We start from the raw sequence: 20,890 nt of genomic DNA on the forward strand, positions 1-20,890 counted from the left end.
GTTGCATGTTCAGCCTGGACATATAACAGTTGTCTCCACAAAAGTACTTCTGGGAATTGGGTTTGGTCATGATGCCACATTAAGTCAAGGACATCTTCTCCGTGGAAGCTGAAGGGACTTTAGAGATGTTTAGGGATGAGGAGAGGTGGGAGCTACAGTCCCAGCACAGCAGTGAGCTTTCCCATGGACTTCATTTTCTGGGCTGTGAGTGAGCAGGCTGTGGCCTGGAGTCCTGGCTGTCACTTGGCATGACTTGTATGAGTCTGATGGGGTATCTGCAGGAGCTGCAGTGGACCCCAGGGGCAGTTGCAGAGTCCCTGCGGAGGAAGATGCAGGAAGATGGCAGAAAGAGCATGCAAAGCCTGCGTGACTCCTGGAGGGGATGCGTGAGCCTCCTAGCTGCGGATGGGAAAGGGGAAGGGAGCACTGGAGAGCTGAGGCTGAAGGTTGGACCCCAGAACCATAAAGAATGGGTTGGCTGGTAATCCTCATCTTCCTGAGGTGGGGCCCCACAGAAGCTGAGGCAGATGTCTCAGACTGGAAAACCTATGACAAGGCGGGGACACAACAGCTGAGTCAGCCCCAGGCAGGCTGCCCGCAGTGCTCTCCACGGTGGAGGAGCCATGGTTGCGGCTGCATATGTGGCTGCAGATGTGGCTGCCTGCCCTGACCGATGGGGATGGGGCCAGTGAGCAGGGCAGGGGCCAGTGGCCAGGATTTGGAAGAGGAACTGCAGAGCGGAGCAGAAGCAGCAGCTCAAAGGAGAGGGCAGGTCTTTGTTTTTAAATAATGGTGGAGGGGTCTGTGTGATTCCTGCAGAGCCCGGGGGGTCAAACACAGCAGTACTAGTCTGTGCCCGGTGCTCTGCCTGTTGTGGTTTCTTGCTTGTCACCGCTGCCTGCTCTTTCATAGCTCCTCCCCAGCCTTATTTAAAAATCAGGGTATTGCACCTCAGAAAAGTGAAGTCAGGGGCCGGCCCGTGGCTCACTCGGGAGAGTGCGGTGCTGATAACACCAAGGCCTCGGGTTCGGATCCCGTATAGGGATGGCCGGTTTGCTCACTGGCTGAGCGTGGTGCTGACAACACCAAGTCAAGGGTTAAGATCCCCTTACCGGTCATCTTTTTTAAAAAAAAAAAGAAAAGTGAAGTCAGTCAGTTGTCAGGAGGGCACACAGAAAATAAGCAGCATTGCTGGGAATTGAACACAAATCTGCCAGTCTCTGCAGCCTCGTCCCTTCCACTGCATTAAGGCTCCTTTCCGTCTCTTCCACTGAAGATGTGTCCCCAGTGAAGAAGTGCCCACAGCAGCAGAATGATGTGCTCCAGTTCCATTGGACACACGCACACAAATGCACACACACACACACACACACACACACACACACACAACCCTACCCCTACCCCTTGGGGTCCTAGCTCTAGCTGCAAACATAATCTTCAAATCCGTGTGAATTTTGGACTCTATCGTACCAGAGAGTATCAACAGTGGAAGTTCCCACAGTTCATCAAGTGGAAAGCCGTGGGTAGACAGAGATGTCAGCAGTCCAAAGACTAGAAGCAGGAAGACAGCTACACGATCTCAGCCATCTGGTTAACCCAACATATCTCAGTCTTTTAAATCTAGAACTAAATATAGCCCCTTTCCCAAAAAGTACGCAACATATTAAAAAATGTAGACAAGATGGAGATTTGCATGTGGTGCCTACAGATGAGGATATGGAGATCTAGATTCTGGCTTAGAATTTGCTGGTAAAGATCCAAGGCATTTCCTCTTTATTGGATCAGTTAGTGTTTGCTTTGTATCAAGCTCCCCAAACCACTGTAATTCTTTTGGTCTGGGCCATGCAGTTCTGGTCTGGGCAGACTCTACTGATATGCCTCTGTGGGTGGTATGGCTGGAACTGGATGGTCTAGGATGGCCTTACCTATATGTGTGGTGGCTGGCAGGCTGAGGGCTTGAAGAGAGCCCCAGCCGGGACTGCTTGCCTCGGCTGCATGTGGTCTCTCATCCTCCAGGAATCTAGCCTGGGCGTCTTCACGTGGTGGTTTTGAGTGTTCCAAAAAGCAGAGGAGAACAAGCCCAATGCATAAGTACTTTTCAAATCTCTGCTTGCAACACATTTGCTAATGTCCCATTGGCCAAAACAAATCCCTTGGCCAAAGTGAGAGCCCGTGTGGTAGGAGACACATGAGGTATGGATACAGAAAGGCATGAATGAATTGGGGGCCGTTACTGCAACAAATCTGCCATGCTGTAAGCCAGAGATTTAACTTAGCAAGTAGCAATTGTTTCTACCTAATGTCCACGTGAAGACAACTCTGAACCAAACTGTGGTTGATCCCTGTGTGAAAAGGCTTTGTCAAGTAAAACCGTAGGAAATGTGCTTAGCTGTTCTAGTGACTTCTCCTGCCAGTGAGTGAGGTGGGAAATCCCCCAAGAGGCTGAAAGCAGGAAGTGATTGAAGGGCCAGACCTCACTCAGCAGTGGAAGCAAGGCCCTCGCCTCCTACATGCGACACAGAGCAACCAAGAGGCAGGGTTGGCCTCCGAGGCAACGAAGGAAGAGACACCATCCGGGCTCAGAACTCAGGGCTGGGTGATTGCCCAGGGCTGGCAGTGTCGCTTCCCAGGCCCCAGTGGGGAGAGGCCTGCAGGCGAGATTTGACCCAGAGCTGCAGAGGGAGGGATGTGGACAAGAACAAGGAATGTCCAGTACTCACCTTGGGGCACTGGTGATGACCAAAGGGACAGAAGCAGTTCTCATTTGAAGGCGTGAAATTGAGATCTGTTTGTTAACAGAGGTACTGGTTGCTGGACATATAGTCTCAATTGTGAGATGCAAGTGAATTTTTGTCAGTCTTTTAGCAAATATTCTCTTTTGGTAGAAAGTCTGGTGGGTTCCTTAAAGGAATGGTTTTTAAACTCTTCTGCAGGGCCCTTGGGGAGGGGGTCAGAAGCAAGGGACTGCAGGGTTCTAGCTCCTGCTTCATTCCCAGCAGATGTGCTTTTTTATAAAACAGCTTATCAAGATAGAATTCATGTACCACGAGTTCCCCCCAAGTGTACAATTCAGTGGCTTTTAGTATATTCACAGAGCCGTGTAACCCTCACCACAGTAGCGGATGAGCTTCTATGTGATTTGGTCTATCAGGGCTCTGAAGGAGATTATATTTATAGGAGGGAAAGATTCAGGCTTTAAATTACTATTATAACCTTACTGTAGTTTAAGGACCTTTTCTAAAGGGACTGTAGTTTTCAAGTTCTATTTAAAACTCCAAACAAGAACATGAAATACACTTGATATCTAAGACTGATAGGGCATGACCTATAGTAGCAATTCACTTTTTTCACAGAAGGGACATTCAGGGCCTCAGCATTTTTTTTTTTTTTTTAAGTCATTCTGCATAGTTCTAATGTGGTTAGAGGAAATTCGAATGGGTGGGGTGGGGCTGCAGGGAGATTCATGGACACAGCTGAAATAGGCTCACTGCTCTGGGATGAGGGGAGGTCTCTAATTAGCAGATGAGGCCAATTAGTATAGGAACAAGGCCTCTTGCACAAGCCAACCGTCCTTTAAAGCATGACTGTGGGACATGTTGCAATGACAGACGTTCAGATTAATGATTATAGTTAAAGACGACCAAGGCCAGCGTAGCAAAATATGTTCATCAAAAAGGTTGAAGGTGTAAAGGTTGGAGGTCCTAATGGGGTGAGCTGGTCCACGTAAAGACTTCCCTGGCTGGCACATTGTACATGCTCAGTAAATGTCCTTTACGTCTTTCCTTGCAAAGGTCATGTCTATAAAATAGCTCATTCCCTGTCGATGTCAGATAAGCGAAGCATTCATGAACTGGTTTCCTCTTGTAAACTAGAAGGGTGCATTCTCACTTGGGCTTATTTGGGGACAGAGACTAATCACAGAGAATGTTATTGTTGTCCAGCTAGGGGTTCACGCTTCCCTGCCAGGGCCCTGGGCTAATTGGATTATTTTCAGTTGACAAACTTGGTTTTCTACCCCAGAACACTTGTTTATTGCCTCTGCTTTATTCACAGGACGTGTTCCCGATTTGAGTGAAATCATGAAGAGAAGACAGAACGGATCATAATGCTTTTCCGCAACCGCTTCTTGCTGCTGCTGGCCCTGGCTGCGCTGCTCGCCTTCCTGAGCCTCAGCCTGCAGTTCTGTGAGTCGGCTGGCTGGGGGCGGGCAGGGGCCACGCTCTGAAACACACAGCCCTGTTTGTAGGAAATGCAGAGGCCCCAAAGCCTTTGTGTTTTAAATGAACAGAGAGGTTTCCAACAAGAGTCTTTTTATCACTGGAGCTCATGGGGGACAGTTGCAAGCAAGAATCAAAAGCCACTGAGCAGTGAGGAACTAGGGCACTCACAAGGTCTTGGGCTCGTTTTTGACTTCTGCACAGGAGAATAAACCTCCTGCTTCTTCCCTCATTCTTAGTTCAGGTTCCCGAGGTGGAGACACGGTGTGGACCAGTCTGACTCCTTGTGCCAAGCCACACAGAGCAGATATGCTGGCCTGCTGGCTGGTTCCCTGAGAGCTGCGTGTCCATTTTATGTTCAGTCAGCTGTGGGGCTGGAGTTGTTTGGGGCAGATTGGGGGGTTAGGTCGCTGGTCTCAAGCTTGGCCCCCTGGGCAGCAGGGCTGTGCATGCAAAGTCTAGTGGGACGAAAGCAGGCTGGTGAGGGCTGTCCACGGGCCTCACTGACTGGCGTGTTTCACCAGGCTCACTGTGCTCAGGCTGCACCCCAAATCTGTGCACACCACGGCTGCTCCAAGGGTGGCTGTCCTCAAACACAGACCTGGCCCTGGCCCCGGCCCCTCCTTGGTTGCACCCCTTCAGTAGTGGCCTGTGCTCTTCTGGGAGGCCCCTTGTCCTCCTTTGACCCTCCTCTGCTGGTGCCAGTCTCTTCTCTGTGCCCAGACCCCACTGTTCCTCTGCCTGTAGAGCTCTCCTCTTCCCCTCCCATCCTTTCTCTTTTGGCCCTTGCCCTTTTCCCCCAAGGGTTTGTGCTTCTTTGCTGTACATCAGGATGCCCTGAACCTGTTCCCCTCTTTACACCAACCAGGCATTGTCATAATTTTCAGTTCTTGTGTCTTGTCTTCTGCAACACTGCTCTTTGAGACTGGGGACCATGTCCTGTTTCCCTCCATATCCCAGGAACCAGCAGTGCCAGCATGTAGTAGGTATTTCATAAATGTTTGTTGAATGAATGACTCTGTGCCTGCTCTGGGAAGCAGGCTGACCCTAATTCACTTTTCTCCTCTTGCCTGTGCACTTGAAGCTGAGAAAACATCTGTACAATGCCAGGAATTGTGTTTTTGTTGTCACCTGCCTTCCCTCTGTGTCACCACCTCACTTTGATGGGTGGGAGACAGGTAGTTGGCACTCATCACCGCCCAGGGCAGCTCTGTGACGAGGTGGCATTTCTGTCGCAGTTTGAATGAAGGAAAGAAGAGCAGGTGGCTCAGTGGGTGGGATGTTGTGAGAGTTCAGAGGGATGCAGGAAAGACCCAGCCTTAGGAATAGGTGGCTGGAAGGACCCTGAGCAGGTTTCCCTGATTCACCTCCAGTCGTGACATATTCCTGTGCACACATCTGGTGCATACGACAGGCTATTTCTAATAGTAAAAAGAATTAAAAATACTAATTTTACCCTTCCAAAATTAGAAAAGAGGTCAAGAGAAGGTAGGCATGAGAAGTTTAAAAATACTCCAGATGGTGAATGAACTGTAAAATACGAATCCTTTCCAAAAAGTGTGGTAAGACTCAGTCGTTTGTTTGTAATTTGTCATTAAAAATTTTTCATCCCTTGGTGGGAGAGACTCGATGTTACAGTCAACCCTGATTTGTGTTCTGAGAAGCTGCCGGGTTCTGAGGTGTGAGCGTGGGCTACTTGAGATCGCTGCGTTGCTCTTGCATGAGCTGGCTTCCACGTCACTGAACTGGCCTGTGTGTTTTGCTTATATAACTCTTCTGAAAGTACCTTCTGTTTTAGGAAAGCCAATTTTCAGCCATACTTTTTTTTAAGGGAAATTTTGCAGGGTGAATTAGCCGGGCTGGGTCTGAGCTCTTTATTCTTGGCTACGCTGGAGTTCGGAAAGATACTGAGATATGGGTGTTCTTGCTGCTCTTCTCCTGCTAGGTAAACTGTAACTCTGGAATTTCCCCATTTCTGTAGAAATGGAGTTTAGTTACTTCATGTATTTGTTTTATTGGTTGCTTATTATTATGGTGTAAGAAACTGCAGTAATTCGTAATACAGAGGTTTATGCTTCATTAACATTTATGTTTTCATTCTTACCGTAAAATGTATGGACTTAACTATTTTTTTTGACTAATTTTTGAATACTAAATTAGCACATATGAGGGTGCTTCAAAAAGTTCATGGAAGGATTTCTATTATCTTATAATTCTATTTTTCCACTAATTTTTTTGAAGTACTCTCATAATTATTTTAAGTAATATATTGAAGCAAATATAACTTGCTTTTCTCTTGGTTTAAGTAAACAGTACAGTTTTGTTTTCTGCAATGATTATATATTTTACTTTGTCTTGTTGGTAACTTCCTTTTTCTGATGTTTTGAATATGAAAAAATTACGAACAGGTTAAAATTCAAAAATCAGGGTGTTTAAATAAGCATTTCTTCCTCTGGCTGTGGAAAGTGCATAGTGAGCCCACTTGTATTTATTAAGTGCTTATGTGTATCTGACATTTTTCTACACTGTGGGGGTGGGGGTGGTATGGAAGGGATACAAAAAAGATTAAGATACTGTTCATAGTTTCATGAAATATGTTATCTTAAATGGTACGAGTGACTTGCCATATGATAATAGTCCTTAGTACAAAATCATTCATTTTGTATTTTCAAGTCCTTGATGTTTTTGAGGTAGGAAATTGGGACATTCTGAAATGCCTGATACTTGAATTGGGGAAGGGAACAAGTAAGTCATAAATATTTTTAGTTATTGTCGTTAAAATACATACAAGTGGAAAGATAACTTCTCAAATCGCAGGACTCCGTTAGTGCAGCGGGAAAGGACTGTCGGGATGTGAAGACATGGGATCGTTAGCTGTGTCTCTGCTGCACTCACGCGCAGTCGCCCACTTTCCTGCTTTAACCCACATTTCCTTCATGCCTATTTTGTGCTCATCTTGCCACGTTCCCACCGGCATTCCCCAAGTGGCAGCGTGAGGGGGGCCAAAGGCTCTCGAGAACCGCAGCCTTGGGTTTGAATGTCAGCTTCCCCACTAAACAGCCATGTGATCTGCTTCTTCTGTAAATAAAGTTAATTATCGCTGCTTTGCAAGGTTAGTGTGGGAATGGAAACTTTTGGAAAAACTCTTGGCTCATGGAAGCCTGTATGTCTTCTTCTGTAAAATAATTATTGCTGCTTTGCAAGATTGGTGTAAGAATGGAGATTTTTGGGAAAACCCTTGGCTCGTGGAAACATTGCCAACATAAACCTTTTAAGCAGACTAGCCCAGAGTCCCATCATAACACACTATCATCAGAAACCAAGGCTCTTGGTGTTCTTTGCTGCCAAACCTTGTTACTTCAGCCATTTGGCAGTGGTCAGATATTTTGAAATATATCATATGAGGATACTTCAAAAAGTTCATGAAAAGACTTGTATTATCTTTTAATTCCACTTTCCCATGAACTTTTTGAAATATCCTCGTACATTTATTTGTTTTTAATCAGAGTACACTGGCCATGATGGGGTTGATCTATACTGAGCACATGGCACCCATATTTGGGGTTGCCCTCTTGGGCAGGGCCCCAGCTGACCAGAGCAGGTTCAGAGGGAAACGTTGAAGGGGGACTGGAGACTCAGATCCCCAGGTGGAAGAGGGGAGGGGGAGTTAACCTGCAGAAGTGAAAGACAGCGTTGTCTTCAATATCTGAAGAGCCCTCTCTGCAAGAAGAGTCGGGCCTGTTCTGTGTGGTCCAGATGAACATGGAGACACATTTTAGGTAAGCAGAAGGTGGAACTTTCTAAAAGTCAGTGCCACTCAGGGTACAGTGGGTGGTGGGTTCTCCATCACTGAGGTCTGCGAGCTCTGGAGGGTTGTTTCCCAGAGAGGATATCAGGCAGGTCATTGGGCCAGATCACATTTAAAGTCTCTCTAAACACCAAGGTTTTATAAATTTTATCTTTCCTTGTTGATCAAGTGCCAATGAGTATGTACAACTTTTTTCTTTAGCAAATGTTCCTTGAGTTTCCACTGGATGTTAGGCCATGGGCTGGTCTGGAACTTTAACTCCTCAGGGGCCCCAGGGAGCTCTCTGTTCAGTAGAGGAAAATCACAAGCAGACACTTGGAATACATTGTGCAGTGCTGGGACTGGTAAGAAGTGGCAGCACGTAGGGTGGGAAGGAACCTGGGCTCTAGAGCCAGACTTCCCTGTCCTACCACTTACCAGCTATGTGACCCCAGGCAGAATATTTACCCTCTCCATGCCTCATTTTCCTCATCTGTAAAATGGGGATGATGATAGTTCCTATTGCATAGGGTTTGTAAAGAATTCAGTGAGCTAATCTTTATAAAACACCTGCAGTAGTGCCTGGCAAATAGCAATCACTGCATGTGTGTTTGTTAAGTCAAATGAATTAGAGATAATTTACAGCAGGGTGGTACAGGAGGGTAGAAGACAAGAGCCCAGTCCAGCCTGGGGACTCAGGGAAGACTCCTCAGAGGAGGCATCAATTGAGTTCATCCCTGAGGGAGAGCAGGAGTTGGCCAGTGAGGAAGCTGGGGAAGGCATTCCTGGCAGATGGAGGTGGGTGTGCAAAGGCACAGCAGGAGAGCTGGGGACCCGGTTAGTCACCTGCATGTAGCCGTGAAGGTAGACCACAGGCTGGAGCCCCCCTCCTGACACCACGTTATATCTTAAGGCTGTGGGGAGCCAAGGAGCAGGGAAGACTTTGTCAGATCTGACTTTATCAGATTTGTGTCTTGTAAAGACCATACGGTTTTTTTTTTGTTTTTTTTTTTTTTGTCTTTTTCCATGTCCGGCAACGGATCGCAACCCTCAGTGTTGCCCCCGTACCGGACCGGGGACTGGCAACGGGATTGCAACCCTCGGTGTTGCTCCCGCGCCTCACTCAGCCAGTGAGCCGGAACCGGTCTGTATGTGGGATCTGAACCCTCAGGCGGGAGCGCCGCCGCGCTTCCCAAGTGGCGCACTATCCAGTGCGCCACCGGGCCGGCCCAACCATACGGTTTTTTTAAGTGTGGTTTCTTGAGCACCTTGATTGGAACCGCCTGGGAAGCTTATTAAAAATGCATGTTCTGAAAACAAAGAGCACATTTTGCGCCCTCCCTACAGAGTCAGAATCCTGCTGGGAGTGGAACCCAGAAATTTGCATCTTTAACAAGCTCTTTGGGTGAGTCTGATGTACACAGTTTCTGAGAACCGCCCATCCAGAGGCTGGTGGGAGGGTGAGTCTGGAGGCAGCTCGTGGGCCATTTTGTCATCTGGTGAAAGGCTGCGGTGGCTCGGTTGGAGATGTTGGCCCTGAAAGGAAGAAGCGTAGCCGAGTTATGGTGATGCTGTGGGACTTTATAGCTAATGGGGTGGTGTGGCGGGGCCAGGATGATGGGGCGGAGGAGACTGTGCCGTGACACCTGGAGTCTGGCTCAGGCAGTCAGGCCAGCAGGTGCTTCTTTCACACATTCCATCGTTCACATGAGTGTCTCATCTCCAGCTGGGGTAAGTGTGCCAAAGGCTGGATAAGTGCCCGAGCTTAGACTGGGAGGTCCACGTGTGGGGCCGCCAAGGGAGAGCGCTCAGAGCCAGAAGAGAAGCGGGACGAGTCCCAGGCAGCAGGACAAGCTGGGGCACAGCAGGAAGGAGAGGGGTTTGGGGGAGTCGAGGTGTGTGGGGGTCATTGGAGGTACCCGAGGGCCGAGTGGGTGTCTAGGGGTAGATCCTTGGGTCAGTGGCCTGATAGACCCTGTCAGGAGGCACCATTTAGGGGCCCTGTGTTCACTGTTCATGAAGCCCTGGCTTGGGTAAGACCGGGTCTTCTCAGAGCATGTGGAAGCCGCTCCAGACCAACAGCCTGTGAACTTGTTTTGTTTGGCTCAACCAGTGTTTTTAAATTTTTAAATTTTATTTACCAATGTTTTAAAACTAGGCAATTTCACGTAAACTTCCAGTCCCTTTTTAAAAACATCAGACTCTGCAGCAACCTGAGGCCCACAGTCCCTTGCAGGGATGGTTGGCAGGAGTCAAGCAGCTGATGGGGGCTGCCCCTTGAGGGGGGGTATGTGCCTTCCCTTTTGTGATGGTCCCCACCTGCCTAGTCCCTGTCCGCTCCTAGCTTTGTGCCCTGTGATGCAGATACAGGCAAAAGAGGAGAGGGCCAAAGGTGAAAGTCTGGGCAGACAGGAAGAGAGGCCGAGGAGGGGGCAGAACAGCAGCAGCCAGGTGGGGCCTCATCGTCAGGGATGGTCTGGAAGCCAAAGGAGGCAAGTAACTTGCCCGGAAGTTCTCACATGGGCAGCTGAGGAGTCCCAGATGAACCAGCTGTGCACGTGTGTGCGCGTATGTGTGCACGTGTGTGCTTGTCTGCATATGTTTGCATGTGTGTACGTTTGTGTGCGTAAGTGTGCGTGTGTGCATACATGTGTGTGTACGTGTGTATGTGTGCATGCATGTGTTTGCGTGCGTGTGTGTGTGTGAGTGTACGTGTGTGTGCACGTGTGTGCTGTAGTTTCCCTTGTGTCTCTCTTAACCTGGAGAGCCATCATTTTTCTTGTAGCCTCCAGCCCCCCTTCGTTTTTATGTGCTGCTTGGATCTGATGTCCACTAGGAAAGAGAATAACAGTGCATGGTAGAACTCGCTTCCTCAGCCTCAGCTTGCTCTTTGGAGATGGCTGTGAGCATTTGCAGTGTCACTTCTCTTTGTGGGGAACCCTGAAGGTCCGTGGTATGTTGTGGTAGTGATCTTGCTGAGGCACAAATTTGGGTAAAAATAGCAGAGAGTGAGCTCATCAGCTGCTGAGCGAGCCAGGTCCTACCACCTAGGCAGGAGACTTTGTCATGTTCTGCTCTTTGTCCTGTGTGCACTTTAGGGAGGAAAGCATGTGCCACAGTGGTATGTGAGAACTGGGGGATTCGTGATGATCTTACCATGTTTTCGTGGCAAGGGTTTGGCCACGAAATTAGAATGTCTAGGGTTGAAGGTACTGTGTACGCTCTTCCAAAAGCCACATTGTCACCTCTCCCCCAGGGTGACGGAGACACAAAGGATTACTCAAAGCCCATTTCTCCTGAGCAGTGAGAGGCCCGAAAGGGTTAACTCCAGAACCTTCAAGAGAGAAGCATTCCCCGGAAAATAACCCCGAATCAGGTTTTCCCTGTTTTTATTCCCAAGGCAAGAAAGTTACAGAAGAGGAACATAGGTGGTTACAAAAGGAACAATGAGATAATTGTCATGGCAACACTTAGTTCCCTAAGAAACTCAAAGAAACAGCTGAAGACTTTCCCATCATTAAGTTTAGCTGCAACGAGGGCATCTGCCCTAATAGCAAGCATTTTTGCTGTGTTCCAATTCTTTATCTACAACAGAGGCTTTAGCCCCGGGGAAAGTTTTCTGTCTTTCCCAAGCTTAACCTTTCTATGTGTTCGGCCCTGTGACATACACTTGCTGTATTAATGTTGGTATCCTCCACACCACGTTTAGAATGCCTAGGGTTGAAGATACTGTGTACTCTCTTCTAAAAGCCACAGGAAAGATTCTTCCTGGGCTTTTATTCTGATGAGCTGGAGCCAAAAAATGAGGAATTGAAAATGAGGGTTTACGTAATTAACCTACGAGTTCTGTCACATCTCCATTTCGTCCTTATCACCAAGGTTTTAAATTTCATATTTTTTAATTTGTATCCTTTTCTTGAAGATTTATTTTCTGTTTGATTTCTGAGAGTTTTAATTTTGCTTTTCCTCTGAATGTTTTGTTCAGCTACCACGTAGAGTTAAATATCTGTGGGTGAAAAATAAAATCTACAGGTGAGTGACAAAATTAAATCTGACAAATAAGTTTTCATCACCACTTCTTAAGTTCAAGTCACAGTCGCATTGGACGTGGGTGAGAATATTATGTAGCAGGTCCTTCCACAAGCTAAAAATGGCCACATTTACATCTGTGGGTCGTTTCTAGTTTTTTTCCAGGGTGAGGACAATGATGTTTTTTTCCTCCCTCTCTCTTCTTTCTGTCTCTGTCTCTTTTTCCTTACTTCCCTGCCTCTTCATAGTTTCTGATCTTTGAGAATTTTTCTTTAAGAATAAATAGACAAAGGGACAGAAACGTATGTTTAAAGATATTCATTGCAGCATCATTTATAATAGGAAACAAAAAAGACAGAGTGTCCAACAGTAAATACTTCCTTACAGCGTGATTACATAGACCTGTCTGTGTTGGCTTGGAATGTTGTCCATAATATATTAAATAAAAGTCCATATGGTACTTTTGTATAGGAATGTGTCTGTACCTGTGTCTGTGTGTGTGTCTTGAGTCAGTAGTATTGATTCCCCACCTCACTTTAGAGGAAAGGAAACTATCAGGGCTAGTTAGTAAAAATAGAAAGTGTTAGTAAAAGTAGTCAGTGAATTCAGGAGAGCACCTGTAGATCCCAGAGACCCAGTGAAGAGACAGACAAAAGGAGAGAAACCGCAGGATGTTTACATTGGTGTATCCATGGAAGGGATGCGGGCCGAGGACACAGCTGCAGTTCGGCCAGGTGGCATGTGTGCCAGCTGCACTGACCCACTTAGGCCTCACTCCCTGTTGTCTTGGCAACAGGGCTTCTGCCTCATGCTGATGACATGGAACCAAGGAGTCCACCTTGAAATGAGTGGTGATCAGAGGTGGAGTCCTGTGATCTTAATAGCAGTCCCACCTTGGTGGTGGGGGTGGGGAAGCTGATCAAGAAGAGGCTGAGCGGGTGGGATCCGAATCCTGTACAGGAGGGTGCAGTCAGGCAGGCACCCAGGAGAGAGCTCTGGGGCTGGCTCACTGTCCCATCCAGCTAGCATGGCTGCAGCGCACATCACAGATCCCGCCTCTGCCTTACTGGGGCTCAGGTGAGCCTGGCTGCCCAGCGGTGGGAGAGAACAGGGAGTCGGCCGTGATGCAGGGCCCCCACTATGGTTTATCTGGTTTGAGCCCCAGCATCACCTCTTGCCTCTCCCTGCCCTTCTCTTTTCCCTGTGTCATTTGAGGGGCTGGACCCCACTGGCCAGGGCTCTGCCTCTTGTGTAACCTGGAACCCAGCCAGAACTCTGCCTCTCCCCAGCCCCAGGCATCTACAGAGGATGGGTGGCTTGTGTGGGACGTCCAGGTACCTGAGGGTGCAGGCCCGGTCCTCGGCCACATGCTCTCTTTCCCAGAGGTGGTCTCCTCAAAGCTCCCCACCCACCTGGCTGTCCCTTTTGACCCTTTACATAGAAGGCAGATGACTGGCCACCTTCATGGACAGTGGCGTGGTGGCCTAAATGGGGTGCAGACCTTTGAGACATAAGAAATTTATTTGCTTCTCTTGGAGGAGGGAGAACAATGTCCTTGGGCCTTAGAGACTTTATCACCATTTCCACCAGAGCAGGGACAGAAGCACAAGTTTAACTTTTGGCAGGACATTCAGCTATGCATATACACTAAAGTGTTCATTGCAGATTTCTCTGGATGGTAGGATTATGGGTGAGTTTCCTTTTCTTTTCATACCTTAGGTTGAACAACTCTTTTAGAATGAACTCATGTTTATACGAAGTGTAAAGATCCTTTATTTTGAGAAAAGAAAATTTGGTTAATCTCTTCTCAAGTGTTGAAATTGGAAACCTATTTCTAGGTGCATTGGGTTCTTAGCCTGAATCCATGTCCCACAAGGTTTCAGAGGTTCTATAAACCCCCAAAAATCAAATACAAAAGATTGTGTATGCAATCCTCTTTCAGGGGTGAGAATCAATAGCTTTTATTAGATTTTTCAAAGGTGAGAATGGTGATCTAGGACCCAAGAAGGTTAGGGAGACAGACTCTTTTCATATTTCTCTTTCGGGGCCTGTCCTGGACGTCTCTGCTATTTCTAGTTTCTATCATGATTTGGAATCTTTGGTGTTGGCATCTTCTAATCCAATGGGCCTGTTAGGTCAAGGTCCATTATTAGGGTGTGGATCCTGAGGGGGCTGCCACTGGGGCTCAGGCTCAGGCCACGGTGGGAGCCCCGCACTCTGACAGGAGCCAGACTTGGGTCCCAGTAGCAGATGTCAGAGGGAGGGTCAGGCAGGGGAGAGAGAAGAGCGTGTCAACAGCCTGCTGTCTTCTGCTGTGGTTCGCTGGCTCCCTGGATGTGACCAGGCTAAACAAAAGGACTTACTAAACTCTTACCTGATATGGTTCACAGGAAAGGTTGGTGGTGTGGTGTGGCCCAAAGTGGAAAAATCAGAAAGGGAAAAGTGGATTCAACTGTTTGATCAATCTTGTCTATGGAAAACCAAGTATCTCAGCGTCTGCAGATGTGGACCTGACTTCATGTCTCACCTGTATAACATGATTTCCACTCCAGCCTGTAAAGGCAGATGACCAAAGAGAGGTAGCAGCACTGCGGGCTCTTCGTTGCGGTTCTGGTTTTCTTCTGACAATCACAGCAGACATTTTTATTTTCAGTACAGTGTAGAGACAGGGCAGGCATTTAAGGTAATTTAATGGTTTGAGGAGCTCTAAGGGAATTGTGGGAATTGACTGTTAGAGCAAATAATTATTCCCTAGACCAATGAAGGAGAGAGAATTCAAGAGCCTTTGGGTTATCACAAGGAGGAGAAAGTGGCAGGACTCGGGGCATGTCGGCTTGTGAGAAGGCGCTATCTCAGGTTAGGAGCCAGAAAAGCTGCTAAGATTTGGGTGGCCAAGAGGGGAAGGGAGACTGACTCGTTGTGCTTCTGTGAAGGACATGGACACGGGCTCAGCATCCCATCCTGATTCCCAGTTGAAGGGAGCCACTTGTAAGAGCCCCTGAGAAACAGGAACAATTGCACCCAGATGGCAGATGTGGCAATAGCATGGCTTGATCCCTGACCACATTCCATTCACAGGTGACATCTCATCACCTTCAGCACCACCCTGATGTAGGCGTCACCATCTTCACTTTGCAGACAAAGGAAATAAGGCCTAGAGAGGCGGAGATACTTGCCCAAGGTCACACAGCTAGGAAGTAACAGAACCAGGACTCAAACCCACGTTACATTAGTCTGTTTCTGTTGCTTGTAACATAAATACCTGGGACTGGGTAATTTGTAAGAAAACAAAGTGTAATTTGTAAGAAAACAGTTTTGGAAGCTGGTAAGTCCAAAGTCCAGGGAGCATATCTGGTGAAAGCTTTCTTTGGTGGTGACATCAGTGACGCAGAGTAACACATTGCAAAGTGGCAGAGAAGAGAGAGAGGGAGACTCTCACGTTCTCTCCTTTTAAAGCCCTCAGAACCACACTCCTGACCACCATTATTAATCCATTCACTATGGCATGATCCTACAATCTAATCACCTCTTCAAGGCCCCCACCTTTCAATTACCATAATAGGATTTCCCACCCTTCACAGTTACAGTGGGGATTAAGCTTCAATACATAAAATTTGGGGGACACAATTCAATCCATATCACACATCTTTGCGATGCTATAGCTCATTTGCAGCCCCCAGCCCTAGGCCATCTCCCTGCATTGAGAACCATGGACAGCCACAGCAGCAGGGCTGACTGAGCACAGACTTCTGTGGAGTCCCAAGGAAGACGTGATATAGCCCCTTAAGGAGGTGACCAGCTCAGGGTTGAGGTCCCCACAAAGATGAAGCAGGCCTGGAGCAGGGAAGGTAAAAAGCACATGGTGGGGCCAGTTCTTTGCTGGTATAGTCAGTGGTGTGACGTGGGGGCAGCTGAGCCCAGAGCAGTGGGGACACAGTTGAGCTGACGCTACAGCCTCATTACATTCACATTCACTGGGAAACTTGTGCACCCCTGATTCCTAATGTTAATCTGCCAGGTGTCTTTGTGATCAGAGGAAGAGCTGATGGCCAAATCACACAAGCACAGAGATGGTGGGAGGCAGGGGTTTGGAAGCCACATGACTCCCACTGCAAAATGGTGTCTTCCACATGAGGCAGCCTCTCTTTCCTGGAACAGGCCCTAAGTGGCACAGCTGCCTGGAGTCAGGTCCCCATCCCTAGACCCGATAGCATGACAAGGACAGGGTCCTGGTGGAGCAGCATGACAGCCCCCACCAGGTCATGGAGTTGACGTGGGGGAGGAGCTGCTCCCAGAGAGGATGGGACTGTCTCCACAGAAGGAAGGGAGGAGCAAGGAGCTGATCCAAGTATGCCCGCCCCTGCCCCGCTCCTTGCTCCACTAAACTCAGTTTTGAGGCATCTGCGAGGCACTCACATGCAGCAGGTTTTTAAGGCAAGAGCTGGTGGAAGAAAGTCAGGTATGCAGGTAGATTTTTGTCCTCTGCCCTGTGCCAGGGCCTCAAAAAGGGAGATGAGCTGGAGCCCATGGGCGGCGGCTTGACGTCCTAGAGGAAAGTCACAGGCCTCTCTTTGTGCAAGTCAGAATGGCTCCCAGATAATGAGCTGGCCGCACACGCCTGGCTGCAGCATGACCTGCTGACCCTGTGCGTCATGGAGTTTATAGGAATAGCTAAGGTGACCTGAGGCCCAAGGGCTGTGGCCCAGGAGTTTGTGGCCTAGGAACCTGTGCTGTTATGTTATGATCTGACCCTGACCCCAGGCACTTTCCTTCCTTCTATTCTGTGGGGACCGTAAATAGAATAAACAAAAATTAGAATAAGCAAGTTATCATCAGATGGAACATTGCCCTCCAGATACATTTACAGTGTTGGCTATTGAGCCAAGACTTGGCGATTGGGTCACATTTTGCTTGAGGCTGTTATTGAAAACTTGTGGAACATCCCAATATTTCCTCTGTATCCAAGTTTTCAGTGCACCAGTCCTGCATCTGCACCCCATACCAATGGCCAGGGAGTGCAGGAGGCACCGTGACGGAGAATCCATTTTCTCCTTATGTTCCCTATGCTTTCTCCTCCCCCTTTCTAGTTTAATATCTGACTGCCTTCCCCAACTGGACTATAAGATCCATGTGGATAGAGACCTTATCTGTCTTATTCTTTGAAGAATCCCCAGCAGATGGCCAGTAAATGGTGGGTGGCTGGATGGACAGGTGCATACATAATAGGCATGAGAGGTTAGCAGGCCTGAGTTAGCAGGCCCGGGATCATGGCTACAGGATCTGGGGCAAGTCCTCTGCCTAAGGTCCATGCCTTCCTGATGGTTAGTCTTCCTAGCGAAGAGTAGGCCCAAAGCTGGAAAAAGCAGAGAGGATCAGTGTGGCTATGGGAATGTTTGCTAGGAATGCACTCAGATTCTTCCTCTGTGCATTCGGTGGGTGGGTGGAGGGTGGTGGGGAAGGGCCTATTTGGAATAACATCTGGTTGTTTTATTCATGATTCTAAGAAGTTTGCTGGTTGCTTTTGAGAGTGACAGAGGGGGGACTGGGGGAGGGCAAGGAGAGGCCTTAGAGGGAAAGTTCTCTGCCATTTCTTTGAAATTGAGACCCTGTCAGCATCTTTATACAAGAGGGTTATAGATGTGTGGACAGATTGAAAGTGACTGTAGATGAGATGAGCAGGTAAAGCAGCCAGAAGGGAGAGACTCACTTGCACAAGTGGCTCATGGAAATTTCCCCTCTACTCAGTAATCACACCGCAGAGAACTTGCATGCCTGTTGGTGCAGTTAATTATCAGTAAAAGATGTCTCTTATTCTGTTATTCATGTTGGTCATGGTGGCACAGGGGCCCTGGGGCACTTATTTAGATTCATGGGTTTTTTCCACCTACACAATGAAACTCGTTATCCTTCCATCTGTTTGTCTACCCACTGTCCCTTCTGACGCCCCCGCAGTCCCTTTTTTCTTGCCTGGTGAAATCTGAGCTGCTGTCATGTGCTTGGGGTCAGCAGAGTTTCTGATTGTCCCACAGGGCAGCTGGAGGAGCTAGGGGCCTGGGCAAGGCCTGCTAAGAAAAGCAGTGTCCTGGAGTCCCAGTCCTAGATGTCCAGCCTGCCCCCAGCCCCCGAGTCTGTCCCTTAGCTCCCTTTGTCCAGATAAGTACGGCAGGCCCCAGAGAGCTGATGTGGCGAATGGCCCAGCATCGGGGAGAGCCAGCCTCCAGCCCAGGCTCTCCCTCAGGCTCCTCCCCAGGCCCCTGTTAGGGTCCCCTGTGTGTCAGCCCAGTGGGCCGACTGAACTAGGCCTCACAGGGGATCTGAGACGTGTCCTGAGCCAGCTGTGACTCCTGTCTGCTGAGTGTGGCCCACCTCCACTGTGTCTGCTTCCTCCTCTCGTCTCCTGTCCTCCATGGAGCCTGCTTCAGTTCAGCCTTTCGGGCTCAGCCTGGGTGTCTTCTCCAGGGAGTCTCTCCTGGATGATCCCCACCCCAGGCTGGTTCAGTGACCTCTCTCGCTCGGTGCTCCCGTGCGAGGACTCGGTGAGATATTTCATCAAACACAGGAAACACAGTACCTGGCTCAGAGCAGGCCTCTGTTCAGTAGGCATTTTTTGACTGTCTTCTGCCAGTCAGTGGGGATAAAAATGTGAAAGAGGTGTCATCCCGGCCCTCTGGATGTTGGTGTAGCAGGTGACAAACTGGGACACCCCTGCTCACATGTCCTGTGGTATGAGGCGTGACAGCAGCAGGAACTGGGTAGGCTCATAGAAGATGGACATGGAAACTGCCCGGGGATTAAGGGTGGGCTTCCTGAAGAAGGTGACCCCTAAGATCATTTATGGAGTTGGCCGGATTTGGGGAGAAGTGAGGTGAGGGTAGAGTTGCCAGCAAGGGGAAGAGCATGGATGAGAAACATCCTGTGGAGGTGGGACAGATCAAGATGGGGCTGGGGAGACTTCTCGCCCCACAGCGTCTATGCATCAGAACCTCCTTTGAATGCCTGGTACCTGGATGACCCCTCAGAGGGCCACCTGTGGACTGACACTGTGTCCTGGTGACTCAGGGAGGCACAAATAGCACAGGTCAATTTCCATAGTCTGAACTAGTGGACAAGGCTGACGAGGAAAGCACCAGATACCATCTTTCTGGACAGAAGGTCTTGTTCTGATCATTACCCGATTCTTAGCTGTGGCTTTCAAACCACTGCTTCTTTGGGTCATGGGTAGTTCATTTGGACACAGCTTGCATGGTTCTCAAATGGCAGCCTCAACACGCCTTACCCCATGTGCTTACAGATGAACCAGCAAACCGTGGGGCTTCTGGGACGCCCAGGAACCCATGCCCCTCCGTCCCTGTGACACTCATATTGTTGCGTCTCCTTCACCAGGCTCCTCCTCCCTGGCCCAGACTCAAAGGAGTGTGCCCACAGGCCAAGGGGCCTGAATTAGGTAGATTTCATAAAAGAGCCGAGTCAAGGACTGAGGGGCACCAGCTAGCCAGAAGGGCCAGGTCATTAAGATGCTCCCTTAAGACATCTGCTTTTCCATGTCCCCTTGCTCTGGCACTAATCCCCCAATAGTAAATTACCTCTGGACACCTGAGCTGTGTGCTAGCTATCTAGCCCCTTCCAGCTGCTGGGAAGAAAGTGGCTCGAGGAGCAACTGAAGGGCTGGTTTTGAGTTGGTGAAAGGCCAGTTCTGTAGCTCTGTGATTGTTGTTTTAGTAACACAAGTAATGAATGGAAATAAGTCTACAGTAAAAAAAATTCTGTATATCTAGACATTATAGAAATATATTTTTTATACATACAGAATGTTAACATGTGCTTACTATAAATGTATATACATATGTATGTGTGTGGATATATAAAACAAAATAGACACTTACAGAAAAACAAGTAAAAATTCTTATTTATACCCCATTCCCCAGAGGAAACCACTGCTGCATTGTGATGGATATTCTTCTAGACATTTTTCTGTACATTGACATAATAAACAAATGCCTGTTTATTCATACATTTATAGTTCTTTTTTTAATTTTTAAAAAGTCAGCTGTATTGAGTTATGATTTCCATATAATAAAACATGCCCATTTAAAATGTACAGTTTGAAGAGTTTTGACAAATGTGTATACTTTTGTGACCATCATCACAATCCAGATAAAGGACATTTCTTTCATGTCCCTTTGGAGTTAGCACCTTCAGCCACCCCAGTAGGCCCCAGACCCAGACCCACAGTGAGCTGTTCTCTGTTAGAGCAAATTAGCTTTGCTTTTCTAGAGCTTCACATAAATAGAATTATACAGTATGTCCTCTTTTGTGTCTGGCTTCTTTTGCACAGCATAAGGCTTTTGAGATTCATCCCACATTCTTACATCAATAGTTTATTCTGATTTTTGCTGAGTGATATTCCATTGCTTGGATATACAACAATTTCTTCACCCATTCACTTGTGGTTTGGGTTGTTTCCAGTTTTGGACTGTTATGAATAAAGTTGTAAATATTCTGCAATCCATCTCAAGTTATTTTTTGCATAAGGTAAGGGTATCTAGTTCCCATGTGATGTTTAGCACCTTTCATTGAAATGACTCGCCTTTCTCTGACTGAATTATCTTGGTACTTTTGTAGAAAGTCAATCAACCGTATACAAGGGTACTTCAAAAAGTTTTTGGAAAAATAGAATTAAATGATAATACAAATCTTTCCATAAACTTTTTGAAGTACCCTTGTAAACGGTTGATTGACTTTCTACAAAAGTGCCAAGATAATTCAGTATGTATGCGCATTCCTAGACTTTGTATTCTGTCAGTCTGCATGACTCCCCTTAAGCCAATTCCCCACTCTGTTGATTACTATCACTTTA

General features: G+C 47.9%; 1 protein-coding gene across 2 annotated transcripts in view; it reads left to right on the top strand.

Moving 5' to 3' along the window:
* Positions 1-4,056: 4,056 nt before the first annotated feature.
* Positions 4,057-20,890, top strand: part of PXYLP1 (2-phosphoxylose phosphatase 1) — a 40,969-nt gene continuing 24,135 nt past the window's right edge. The window contains exon 1 of one of the 2 annotated variants that reach the window (XM_008586673.1): positions 4,057-4,184. In XM_008586673.1, the coding sequence (XP_008584895.1) occupies positions 4,106-4,184 (79 nt within the window). In that variant the 5' untranslated portion in view covers positions 4,057-4,105. Of the gene's footprint in view, positions 4,185-6,093; positions 6,163-20,890 lie in introns of those variants that run through there. The other variant, XM_008586680.1, reaches the window with a different exon arrangement.

Source organism: Galeopterus variegatus, unplaced genomic scaffold (genome assembly GCF_000696425.1).
Source record: "Galeopterus variegatus unplaced genomic scaffold, G_variegatus-3.0.2 Scaffold111, whole genome shotgun sequence".
NCBI classification, from domain to species: Eukaryota; Metazoa; Chordata; class Mammalia; order Dermoptera; family Cynocephalidae; genus Galeopterus; species Galeopterus variegatus.